General features: G+C 38.6%; 1 protein-coding gene across 1 annotated transcript in view; it reads left to right on the top strand.

The window, feature by feature from the left end:
• LOC119410315 (C3a anaphylatoxin chemotactic receptor-like) overlaps positions 1-12,380 on the top strand; it is a 19,421-nt gene that overhangs the window by 4,781 nt on the left and 2,260 nt on the right. Inside the window, exons 2-4 of the mRNA XM_037677227.1 lie at positions 1,617-1,907; positions 4,731-4,982; positions 5,065-5,292. Of these exons, the coding sequence (XP_037533155.1) occupies positions 1,617-1,907; positions 4,731-4,982; positions 5,065-5,292 (771 nt within the window). The remainder of the gene's footprint in view (positions 1-1,616; positions 1,908-4,730; positions 4,983-5,064; positions 5,293-12,380) is intronic.

The following is a 12,380-nucleotide window of genomic DNA, read 5'->3' as shown; positions in this document are numbered from 1 at the left end:
TATATATGAGAGAGAGAGATTAGTCAGTTATCCAGTTCACAGTTTAACTTATAAACATACTGTATATGGCAGCAGCCATCTTGGCTTTTGACATGTCTACACAATTTTTGAAAGGAAACTTCCTTATAGGCAGCACAGTGGCACAACTGGTAGAGCTGCTGCCTCTCAGCAAGCAGGTTCCCGGTTCAAATCCCGTTCCGGCAGCCTGTCTGGGTGGAGTTTGCATGTTCTCTCCGTGCATGCATGGGTTTTCTCCAGGTACTCCGGTTTCCTCCCACAGACACATGCATGTTAGGCTGACTCTAAATTGTCTCTAGGTGTGAGTGAGAGAGTGAATGGTTGTTTGTCTCTATGTGGTCCTGTGATGGACTTGCAACCTGTCCAGGGTGTACCCCGTCCCTCACACAGTGATAGCTGGACATGGGCACAGCCGACTCCCGCGACCCAAAATGGAAGAAGCGGGTAAAAGATAATGGATGGATGGATGGATGGATGGATGGATGGATGGATGGAAACTTCCTTATGCCTAGATGTAGGCACACACCAAAATGGAAGTCAGTATCTCACCTATTTTTCAAGGTATCATGACATGCATGGATGGACAGACGGATGTAGAGCATTTCCAATCACCCCTCTTCACTCTGCGACGGGGGTCAGCAAAACAACCAGGGTAAAAATATTATTGCTCGACACCGAAGAAATAAAGGACAATAAAACAAGTTTTATGTCTATAATTTCAAACCAAATTTCTCTGTTCGAATATCTTAAAACAAATTCAAGTTGTGACAGTAAAACCTCAAATGCAAAGAGTGAGCAAACCACAATGCTAATTATACTGTAGTTTCTGTGCTCAAGTCTCTGTTCCTCATTGCAGGCATAGCCTTATAATGTTTTATTTTTTTATGAGTATGTAAAATATGAAAATAAGATGCATAGTTTAAGGGAAATTACTGCGCTTCATTAAAACTTGAGATCAAACTAAGAATATTAAAACATGGTAACTGTTTTTTGTTTTGTTTTTTTCAGAATGGCTAGTTTGAAGAAAATCTCTTAAATAAATTAGGATTTTTTAAATTCTTGTTCTTGTAATTCTAAAATCCTCTAGTCAGTGTTAACAGTGTTTTTGTGAGATTGTTTAATTTGACTGGTTTGGGAAGTTCACAGAATGTGAGATGTCATTCAAGCGATGCTGCGAGACCTCATGAAATGTGTTAGTATTCAGTGTACTTGCATCACGGATATGAATATCAGCTACTACCACCAAATTTTAGCTCAATATCTAAGACTAACTAAGTGAGTTATGTTGGCTAGTGTTGATTAGCTGTGGCAGCCATTTTAAACTGGTTTGGCACTAAAAGTTAACCGATTATAGAAGCCCACCCAACAATTACTTTCTGGGTGTTTGATTAGGATCTGTTCAGCGGTTTATGATCTATTTTGCTAACAATAAACAAATGAACATACAAAATTTACAAATATATACACACACAAGCGACAATAATATTGCCTATAAATATCTGATCAAGCTGAATAGAGTCTCATTAAACAGAGGACCTTCTCCAGTGATTGGACATGTAGAATCGCTGTAACTGCTGTGATCTCTTGTGTGAATGCAGGTAAACCGGATCCCATCCAGTTCTCTGTGAAAGACGAGATGAAGGAGAACGAAACGGCCTCTGCTTCCTGCTCCGTGTCTCACTCCTGCCCCGACTCTCCTCCTGTTTTCAAATGGAGCCACTCAGGAGAAGAGCACCATCTGTCCCATCAGCTCAGTGGCGGCCGGTGGAACGCGACGTCCGTCCTGACCTTTCACCCGACGCGCGCCGACCACAACAAGCCGTTACAGTGCAGCGTCACACACAAGGGAGGTCAGAAACAGAAACAATCCAAGATCCTTCAAGTGAAATGTGAGTGTCCATCGCATTTGTTAAGTCACAAAACAATAGCAGCCGAAGAAAATCAAATCAGAAAGAGAAGTTAAAAAGTTTAAAATAATTCAAAGCCACTCCAGCCACATCGAGGCCAAAAAGCAGAAGAGGCAACATGTTGGGAAGGCATTATGTGATAGATTGGTTTTGCATTTGCATCACTGTGGAAATAGTCGTAGCCACAAACGTGTGTATAAATACAGTCCGACTTCTTGAACTCAGTCACAGTCACAGGATTTACAGTCATCCTGTTCTTATCTGCACTGGGAGAAAGACCGTGACGTGTTCTGCGTGTTGTCCACTCACTGAGGTCATCAAACTCTGTCTGCTTGTTTTTCCATCAGGTTTAAACCTCAAACCCTCTTTTATTGGCTTTATAACATCTGCAGAACTCATTCAGCTTTCATCAAACGGCGTAAAAATACAAATAGAAGCAGGTGGCTTTTTCATCAGGGGTTAACAAACAAAGATCTGGCACTTTTTATTTTAAAAAAATGCAATAATTTTATGTTTTCTTGTCATTTTTGAATTCAAGATAAACACAACTAAAACCTTTAGTAGATTCATATCAATAAGGTTCTTTCAGCTGCTCCTTTCTTCAGGGGTTGCCAGAGTGAGCAAACTCGCATGAAAGATTTGGCAATTGGTTTACACTGGATGCCCTTCCTGATGCACCAGGGCTGGAACCCACAACCTCAGCATTACAAGACCAGTGACCGCCAAGCTACCACATCCCCCATAGCAATGCCAGATACCACAAACAAGGTCCAGCCTTCCCTGAAGAAATGCAAATCACCTTCCACCTTTCATCAAAGAGTTTTAAACTAAAGATGGATAAAGTTATTGCTATTTTGATCAAACCTTGTAAACGATATCGTGCAATTTTCTGTTATATCTGTTTACTGGAAGGGCTATTAATAAAAACCATTGACATTTAGTTTAAATAAAATAATCCACAGGACAGAAGAGTGGTGAGTGAAACAGGTTAGTTCTTGCCTGTTGATTTGTCTGCAGGGGTTTTGTTTGATCCTGTTTTGTTGAACTTGTTGGTTCCCATATTTAGACTCCCACTTGTTTCGTGTTTGTAGCATGTCTTCACTTTGTTCTGCACGCTGCATTTCACGTGTCTTGACCTGCTTTGTACTCACCTGAAGTGTCTTTAAATAGAGGATAATTTAACAGGTTGGTTTGGGTGTAACTGTGTTGTGAGCCATCTTTAATGGTATAAACAGTTCTCTGTGTGGTTGTGCCTGTTACCTAAAGCTTAAAAAGACTGCCACCACAACTACAACTTGTTGTGTGAATGCTTATGAAGCATTCGCACTATTTTGATCCATTTTTCTTCCATACGCTTTTCGGGATCTTTCTCCTTTCACAATTTTTGTGCTATTTCAACAACTCATATACCAAATGTTCAGCTCATGACTTTTGGTGCAATTTTAGCTTTTTGAAATATTTAGTCTTTTCTGCCACTTTTTCTCATAGAAAATAAATTGAGCTCATTTTACATCCTTCATATCTTTAGATCTGTTGACCTTTTACTGCCACTTTCACATTTTGATCTGGTTCAGCTTCTTTCCACTTTCTTGTGCAAATTTTAAAAAGAATTCAGCTACTTTCATCTAATTTCAGCTGTTTTTTTCAGCCGCTTTGTGTCACTTTTAGATTCTTTTTGATAACTACAACATTTTTGTTCTTCTTCTAACTTATTTCTGCTAATTTTAGCTTGTTATGTTCCTTTCATCTTATTTCTGTTAGTTTCAACTTTTTCTGCTATTTTAGGTATTTTGCTGTTTTGTGCTCATTTTAGTTTTTTCGGCTAATTCCACATTTTTTTTTGCACTCTTTTCAACTTTTCTCAGCCTAATTAATAAAAAATGTGCTCTTTCCACTTCCCTCTGGTAGTTTAAGCTTCTTTTAGAAATTTTTAACTGCTTTCAGCTGGGTTTTTTTTGTGTGTGCTTGTGTGTGTGTGTGTGTGTGTGTGTGTGCGTGCGTGCGTGCGTGTGTGTGTGTGTGTGTGTGTGTGTGCTAATTTCAGCATTTTGCAGATAATTTCAACTTTTTTGTGCTCATTTCTGCTTTTTTCAGCCTAATTGGGTAAACATGTTCTTTCTGCTTTCTTCTGCTAATTTGAACTTGTTTTACCTTTTCAGCTACTTTTTATTAACATTTTCAGCTATTTTCTGCTGTTTTCAAATAAATTGAAGTTATTTTTGGTCATTTCTGCTACGTTCAGCCTAATTAACTTCTTTCTACTATGTTCAGCTCCTTTCAGCTTTTTCTGCTATTTTAGCCAGATTTTAGCTGTTTTGTGCTAAATTTAGCTTTTTCAACTAATATCCACTTTTTTAAGCTCATTTCAGCTCTTTCCACTTCCTCCTGGTAGTTTGAGCTTCTTTCTGCCTTTTCAACTACTTTTCAGCTATATATATTTATTTATTTATTTTTTGCTGATTTCAGCTCTTTTGTAGATAATTTCCTATTTTTATGATAATTTCTGCTCATTTAAATCCAATTTAGCAAATATGTATTCTTTCTGCTTTCTTTTGCTAACTTTAGTTTGTTCTTCAATTTCAGCTACATTTCAGCATGTTTTTAGTTGATTTCAGCAGTTTTTCAGCAAGTTCTTCTGCAATAAGCATTCACACTGCATTTTTACAGGAAATGCAATTTCTCAAGTTTTATTTTGTGCATGAGGTTTGTGAATAAAGAAGATACACGCTTCCTCTGCTGTAATTTATACAAACATCCATATCTACAATGAACTCTCTCTTGTTATAATTAATTGTTTTCTTGCAGATGCCCCGATGAATGTAAATGTTGAGTACGTGTCAGACGTTAGAGAAGGCCAGACTGTGGGGCTGACTTGCTCCAGTGATGCTCACCCTCCTGCCAGCAGCTACGAATGGCGTAATGAAACCGGGGCATGGCTCTATCAGGGAAACCTCTACGTCATGCCCAACGTCAGAAGACATTTAGGAGCGCTGTACTGCACTGCCATCAACGAAGTGGGCAGAGTCACATCAATCCCTGTGCGCTTAAACGTGTTGTGTGAGTAACCAATAATATTCTGAGGAGTAAATCACCAGATAGATGAACTCCTCTACTATAACCAGATGTCCTGTCTTTACAGATGCTCCTGAGATTAACAAAGAGTCTTTGTGCTTCTCAGAGGCCGACTGGGTGAAGTGTGAGTGCGTCGTGGACTCCAATCCTCCCGGCAGAGTTACTTTTAAGCTTGGTGACAAAATTCTGCAGGGCACCACAAAAAAGGAGAATGGTTCTTATTTTATCAAGGCCCAGCAGGAAGTCTTTGAATCCTTTGAGTTTGTGCAATGCTGGGCAAACAACACGCAGGGCAGTGCGAATCTCCTGCTACCTTTACATGCTGATAGTATGAATTTTAAACTTCAACAGTGCAAAATATTAAAGAACAAATTTTATTATATTATGGAGATTAGAAATATAAACACGATGTGTAATTTCAGTTTTGACAAAGAGTTGGATTATCATCATTGCCACTGGAGCAGCAGGGGTCTTAGTGCTGCTTTTGATAACAGTTGGAGTTTTGTCTAAATGGTGAGTTAAAAAGTTAATACTTTCCATTGAGTGTTGAACATTTTTGTCCAACCATGTAAATGACATGCACAGTCTCGTGCGACATGGCAAGATCTCACGTGATCTGTTAGCATGTTATGCATGTGTTGGGATGACCTTCAGCTACCAAGGCTCTCCCAACCTCTTTGCAAAGTGTTTTTAGCTCTTTTCTACAAATAGTGAGGTTTTAAAAAATAAAAAAAACAAGTTTTTATCTCTAAAGGTGTGCTTCATAATGTAAAATGATAAGATTGTGAATTTAACAAAATTACATTGTGTTAGTAGTTTAAAATTTGTTGAATGTACCTGAAGAGAAAGGTTGGATCTTTTAAAGTAAGGTTCTGCGGAAAAGGTTTGACCAGTTAATATCTTACCTGTTGTAGATATAGCTCTTTGAATGTCTTCACTTCAGAGAAATTCAGTTTTATTCTGACCGGTTTATTGAGTTAATGAGTAGTTTGAGCAGCACCAAGTTTAAAGTGAGTAGTTGTCTCAGTTGTCTTAACATCTTTGTCTTAAACAACTTCATCCATGCATCCATCCATCCTTCCATCCATTATCCTTACCCGCTTCTTCTTGTTCTGTTCGGGTCATGAGGGTCAATGGTGCCAATGTCCATCCATCACTGTGCAAGAGGTGGGGGACACCCTGGACAGGTCTCCAGTCCATCATAGGGACAAAGAGACAAATGAGACAAACAACCATTCACTCTCTCACTCACACCTAGAGATAATTTAGAGTTACCAATCAGCCTAACATGCATGTTTTTAGTCTGTGGGAGGAAACCGGAGCACCCAGAGAAAACCCACGCATGCACGGAGAGAACATGCAAACTCCACCCAGAAACGCCCGGGCCTGGGATTTGAATCAGGGGGACCTGCTTGCTGATAGGCAGCAGGTCTACCAACTGCACCACCGTGCTGTCCTGTTCTTGTGAACCCTGTTTTATAAACCTCATTTCCACACTACATGGTTATACAGTTCATAGAAATTACTGGGATAATTGCTAACCCAAATAGTGGCAGCAGCTAGCTGTAGCCCTTCTAGTGGAGTCTGGAGTACTTCCTGCAGGAATATCATAATACCTGAATAACTGTGCAATGCAAAATTGATGGTGGTATTTATAAACTACCTTAGCATGAACTACTGGAAAATTGTTTAGTTTAGAGTTTTTGTAGGGCTGCAGCAATTTACTTTAGTCTTGGTGCTGCTCAGAGGACCCACTATGGTTGTATCTCACTGGTGCTTACTTCCAGTGGTCAATTAACAAATCTTCTTTAAAATTAATCACTGTCGTGGGCATCTCCAACTCATATTGAACCCACCTGGATTTCGTCTCAAGCACCTCCAACCTGTCTTAAGACTGCTAGAGCTGTGTTTGGACGCCTGCAGGGCAGGTTTCCTCTGACAGAAAACATCTGTGGCAAAGGTTCACATCTAAAAAAATTTATCATGATGATGATAAATATTAGACATAAGTGTTTATCTTCATTTCAATATCCAGCATGATGACTTATTGATTAGTGCTGATGCCCCACAGCAAGAAGATCCTGGGTTTAATCCCCGGTAAGGACCTGAAGTCTTTCTGTGTGGAGTTTGCATGTTCTCCTCATGTTTGTGTGGGTTTCTCCAAGTACTCCAATTTCCTCCTACATTTAAAAAACATGCATATTTAGACTGTCTTCAGGCCCAGGCTTCCCTTGATAAAGAAATCGCAATTGGACTGACCTGGTTAAATAAAGGTTAATAAAATAAATCATAAATGTGAGGGCAGCTGCCATTGTGGGTACAGAGCGATCTGATTCGGGTATGATGTTGATAGATGTAGTCAATGAAATAATGTGTACTGCCAAGAATATAACTTTAGAAGCAATGCACACAAAAAAGGACCAATGTTTTCATAAACTGGTCATTTAAAACACAGTCACACAGCTTCATGGTTGCCTGGTCACAAATACTCAGAAGTCAGACTGTAAGTGTAAATCCTTATAGTTTCTCATAATTGTCCTGTTCTAATCAATCTCCAAAAGACTCACTCAGAGGTTGCTTAAAGAGCTATCTACAACTGGTAAGATACTGATTGTTCATACGTTTTCCACAAAACCCAACTTCAAACAATCTAAAATATCCCTCTAATGTATTTGCTTTGAAACTGTTTGAAAATTTCTAATACGGTATGTCTATTAGGTGAAACTCAAACAAACAATCAGTATGTAATTAATTACAAGTTGAGCCATATGATTTCAATTAAAATAATGTTTCATGATTCAAAATTTCATTATAACAAGATTAAATGAGAAGCTGACCCAGCACTGGGAATATGTTGAGTTTAACAGGGTTCTGTGAAAAGTTCAATCTTTGCTGATATTTTTCCAGCAGGGGGAGGTCTGGAGACACGGCAGCTTCTAACATGAGCACCATGACAGAACGAGCTCAGAGCTCAACACCCAAAAGGTCATAGCTCTAAAATAAGCTAAACTATCACTCACTTTTAATACCAAAATAGTATTTTTTTTAATAAAGTATAACATATTTTTAATCTCTACTTTCTTCCCCCAGGACAGAGGACTACAATGATTTACCCTGCACTGGAATTGATGCTGATGTTGACCATTTACCAGTATATGGCAACGTATGGGTATGTAAAGGTTTTTTTTAATTTTTTGTTCCTCCAATGCAGCATAAAAAAAGTTTAACACGTTTTTATTTTCTTGGCAGACTGAATGGGATGATCCAATTTACGTAAATGTTTGATGCACAGAAGAACCACTGGGTTCTGTGTAGATAGAAGGAGAAAATCCACCTATTTTCTATAAATAAATAACATTATCTTTAACCTCGTTAAACTAATTTACCCATTACTGTAAATGCTATTTTAAGACAAAGTTGCTGTATATTCACAGCCTCTTTTGTTTGCCTTTTTTAATTCCATCTAATGTAGTTTTGTTATACCATTTTCTTTTTATTTGTTCTTCTCAATTTGTATGCTTTTTTTGATTGTGATTATGATTGTTTTTATGATTTTATGGTTTTGTTGTCCATTGTTGTCATCACTCTTTGTTAAAATCAGGTCTCTCTTGTAAATGAGTCCCCAAAGCTCAATGGGATTAACCTGTATAAATAAAGGTTGAATGAATGAACGTGACCAATAAATACCTGAAAATGTGTTTAACACTTTTATATCCTGCACGGGTTTTCCAGTTATGACACAATTTCCTTTACCTTTTTGAGTTTCCTCTTTTGTAGACATGATTGCAATATCATCTCAGCAAGTTAGGAAATAAAGTTCTTACCAAAAAATAAAACTTTGTGCTAAAACCTCCCAAAGCATTTAATGAAGAGGCTGATTTGTAAGATTAATAGATTATTTTGTGAAAAATTATCTTTTACAAAATCGTAAATAAAGCTGTTTCAATGGGTGTGTTTTGCCAAATATAAAAGCGTAAGTGGAGCAAAATAAAATGGAAGCTGATACATTTCTGGCAACAGATCAACATTTTATGTCATCTCACATTTTTTAAAGTTGATTTTGAAAGATTTTGACATACCATGTAAAACTGTTGAATGTACCGTAGAGTCACTTTTTTTATTATTAAAAGATGTGTTGACAGAGCAAAGCAAACAACTAAACCATAAAATTTTATCAGGTATAGATAGATACATCCAATGATAATGTTCATATCTTATTAAGATCCATCCAGTACTTCACAAGATATTTTGTTAACAGACAAAAAAGGTTGACTTCAACAGATAATGGTAAAGTTTTGAGTAAAAGTCTCCTGTAATCTGTTATCCTTTAAACGTTGTATTGGGAATGATTCTCAGCTACTACCAAACTAAAACTGAGCTCAATATCTGTAAAACTAACCAAGTTAACCATTTTTTTGTTTTCTAAGTTTGCTTAGCTAACTGAAGTGGATTTCTATCAAATAGTTATCGGTAGGTATTACTTTATGATCAGGACTTAATTTGAGCAAGATCCTGCCAGAACAGGATCTGGAAACTCTTATTTTGACAGGCTGTGTTCCAGTAACTGTTTGCTTGGATCCAGTAGCTCTCAGGCTTACTAATAATAAAGGTATGGACAAATATGACTGCCTTGAATGAATAAAACTTATATTGGTTATGTAAACTGAAAATAATTACGTAAACACTCATTTTAAACACAACAGCCACTTACAAGCTTCTTAATAACACATACGATCTGCCTCTTCAAGTAAACATTTCTGCTTCTATCCATCCATCCATTATCTTTACCCACTTATTCCATTTTGGGTCACGGGGGTCGCTGGTGCCCATGTCCAGCAATCAATGTGCGAGGGGCGGGGTACACCCTGGACAGGTCGCAAGTCCATCACAGGGACACATAGAGACAAATGAGACAAACAAACATTCACTCTCTCACTCACACCTAGGGACAATTTAGAGTTACCAATCAGCCTAACATGCATGTTTTTGGTCTGTGGGAGGAAACCAGAGTACCCGGAGAAAACCCACACATGCACGGAGAGAACATGCAAACTCCACCCAGAAGGCCCCTGGACCGGGGTTTGAACCAAGGACCTGCTCGCTGAGAGGCAGCAGCTCTACCAGTTGCGCCACCGTGCTGCCCCATTTCTGCTTCTACCCGTAACAAAATCACAGACTCTAAAAGAGTGGTGGGGGTGAGTGCCGAGCTTACCAGGCAGCCATACACAGGCAGCCGTACGCAGGCAGCCATACGCAGGCAGCCGTACGCAGGCAGCCACCATGAACAGATGGAGGAGGTTCCTGGAGGTTTCGCATGTGGAGTCGGACAGTGAATTCCACGGAGAAGAGTCGTGCTCAAAACCGTCAAGTTAGGGGCAGGGGGCGGTGAGGATGCTTGACAGAACCAGAGTGTTTACAAATGTAGGTAAACATAGATGAACAACAAAGTCCATGCTCAATAATCCAGGTATACAATCCAAAATTTTTCAGTGGGGTCATCTGGACAGTTTCTTTTTTTGTGCTGAAACGTTTCGCCTTTGATCCGGAAGACTTCATCAGTCAAGGAAACACAACAAAACTGATTCTTCCCCCAACAGCTTACTCCAAAGTGGAACAAACCAGTTTTGCTTTGTTGTTTTCAACCAGTTTGACACGAGTGTCAACAAGGAAGAGGGCCGGCAACGGAAGAGGGGGCATACCAATGAGACCATCTTATCACAAACAAAACTGGTTTGTTCCACTTTGGAGTAAGCTGTTGGGGGAATAATCAGTTTTGTTGTGTGTTTCCTTGACTGATGAAGCCTTCTGGATTGAAAGCGAAATGTTTCAGCACAAAAAAAGAAACTGACCAGATGACCTGACTGAAAATGTTGGGTAAACATAGATGTTTAACAACCAATTTAAATACACTAAAATGAAGGAAATCACATCTACTTTATTCAAAATTTTGTGGGGGAGGACCCCCAGACACACCCCCCCCCCCCCTTCGCTATTTGCATTCTGCCATGATTGGTTTACAAATTAAGCTCTGCTGAGCATGGAGTGTAAACAGGCATAAAGTCTTCCTCTAGGCTAAAGGCTACCTCTCATAATAACACAAATGATTGTTTGAGAAAACAGCAACAAACAAAACAAATGGTGTCATGTAAAAATTTAATATCAAGTAATGTAGACCATTACATGATTTCTGTAAAAGCATTGTTTTATTAGCCTGACAGTTTTTTAAAGCAGGCACTCATTTGGCTAGCCATTAGCTTAGCCTAGACTTCAGCCTTTGTTTCCATACGAGAACTCTATGACCGATGTCAGTGAAAAAGTTACATCAATTTCTGTTAAACAGTTATTTAACAGAAATTTACCATCCATCCATCCATCCATTATCTTTACCCACTTATTCCATTTTGGGTCACGGGGGTCGCTGGTGCCCATGTCCAGCAATCACTGTGTGAGGGGCGAGGTACACCCTGGACAGGTCGCAAGTCCATCACAGGGCCACATAGAGACAAACGAGACAAACAACCATTCACTCTCCCACTCACACCTAGGGACAATTTTAGAGTTACCAATTAACCTAACATGCATGTTTTTGGACTGTGGGAGGAAACCGGAGTACCCGGAGAAAACCCACGCATGCACGGAGAGAACATGCAAACTCCACCCAGAAAGGCCCCTGGACCGGGGTTTGAACCAAGGACCTGCTCGCTGAGAGGCAGCAGCTCTACCAGTTGCGCCACCGTGCTGCCCTAACAGAAATTTACCTCAAAGTTAAACAGACTATACTTTTAAAGAGTAAATAAAACCGGTATAGCTGAAGATGATTTTATTTTAATCCAACTCAAAAACTTTGAGCATATCATGTACAGTGTGATATTTTTGGGAAAACAACATTTAGGCATGTGAATCACCAACTCAGAAAACAAAAAAACAAGTGACAAATAACTGAGCACACATTGATTCAGAGCATACATCATTTTACTTCATCAGCTGATTGTGTTTATGATTCAATAACTAGACTAATTATTTTTATTTTGTAGAATCCACATTTGTCCATCAAACTGCAGCAGGGCAACTATTTAATCTCTACAGTTATCTATCTATCTATCTATCTATGTATGTATCTATCTATGTATGTATGTATGTATCTATCTATCTATCTATCTATCTATCTATCTATCTATCTATCTATCTATCTATCTATCTATCTATCTATCTATCTATCTATCTATCTATCTATCTATCTATCTATCTATCTATCTATCTATCTATCTATCTATCTATCTATCTATCTATCTATCTATCTATCTATCTATCTATCTATCTATCTATCTATCTATCTATCTATCTATCTATCATCTATCTATCTATCTATCTATCTATCTATCT

Source organism: Nematolebias whitei, chromosome 5 (genome assembly GCF_014905685.2).
Source record: "Nematolebias whitei isolate Nwh7 chromosome 5, NemWhi1, whole genome shotgun sequence".
Classification (NCBI taxonomy): Eukaryota; Metazoa; Chordata; class Actinopteri; order Cyprinodontiformes; family Rivulidae; genus Nematolebias; species Nematolebias whitei.
The sequence above is the reverse complement of the archived record's forward strand: the minus strand, read 5'-3'. Positions and strand labels throughout refer to the sequence as shown.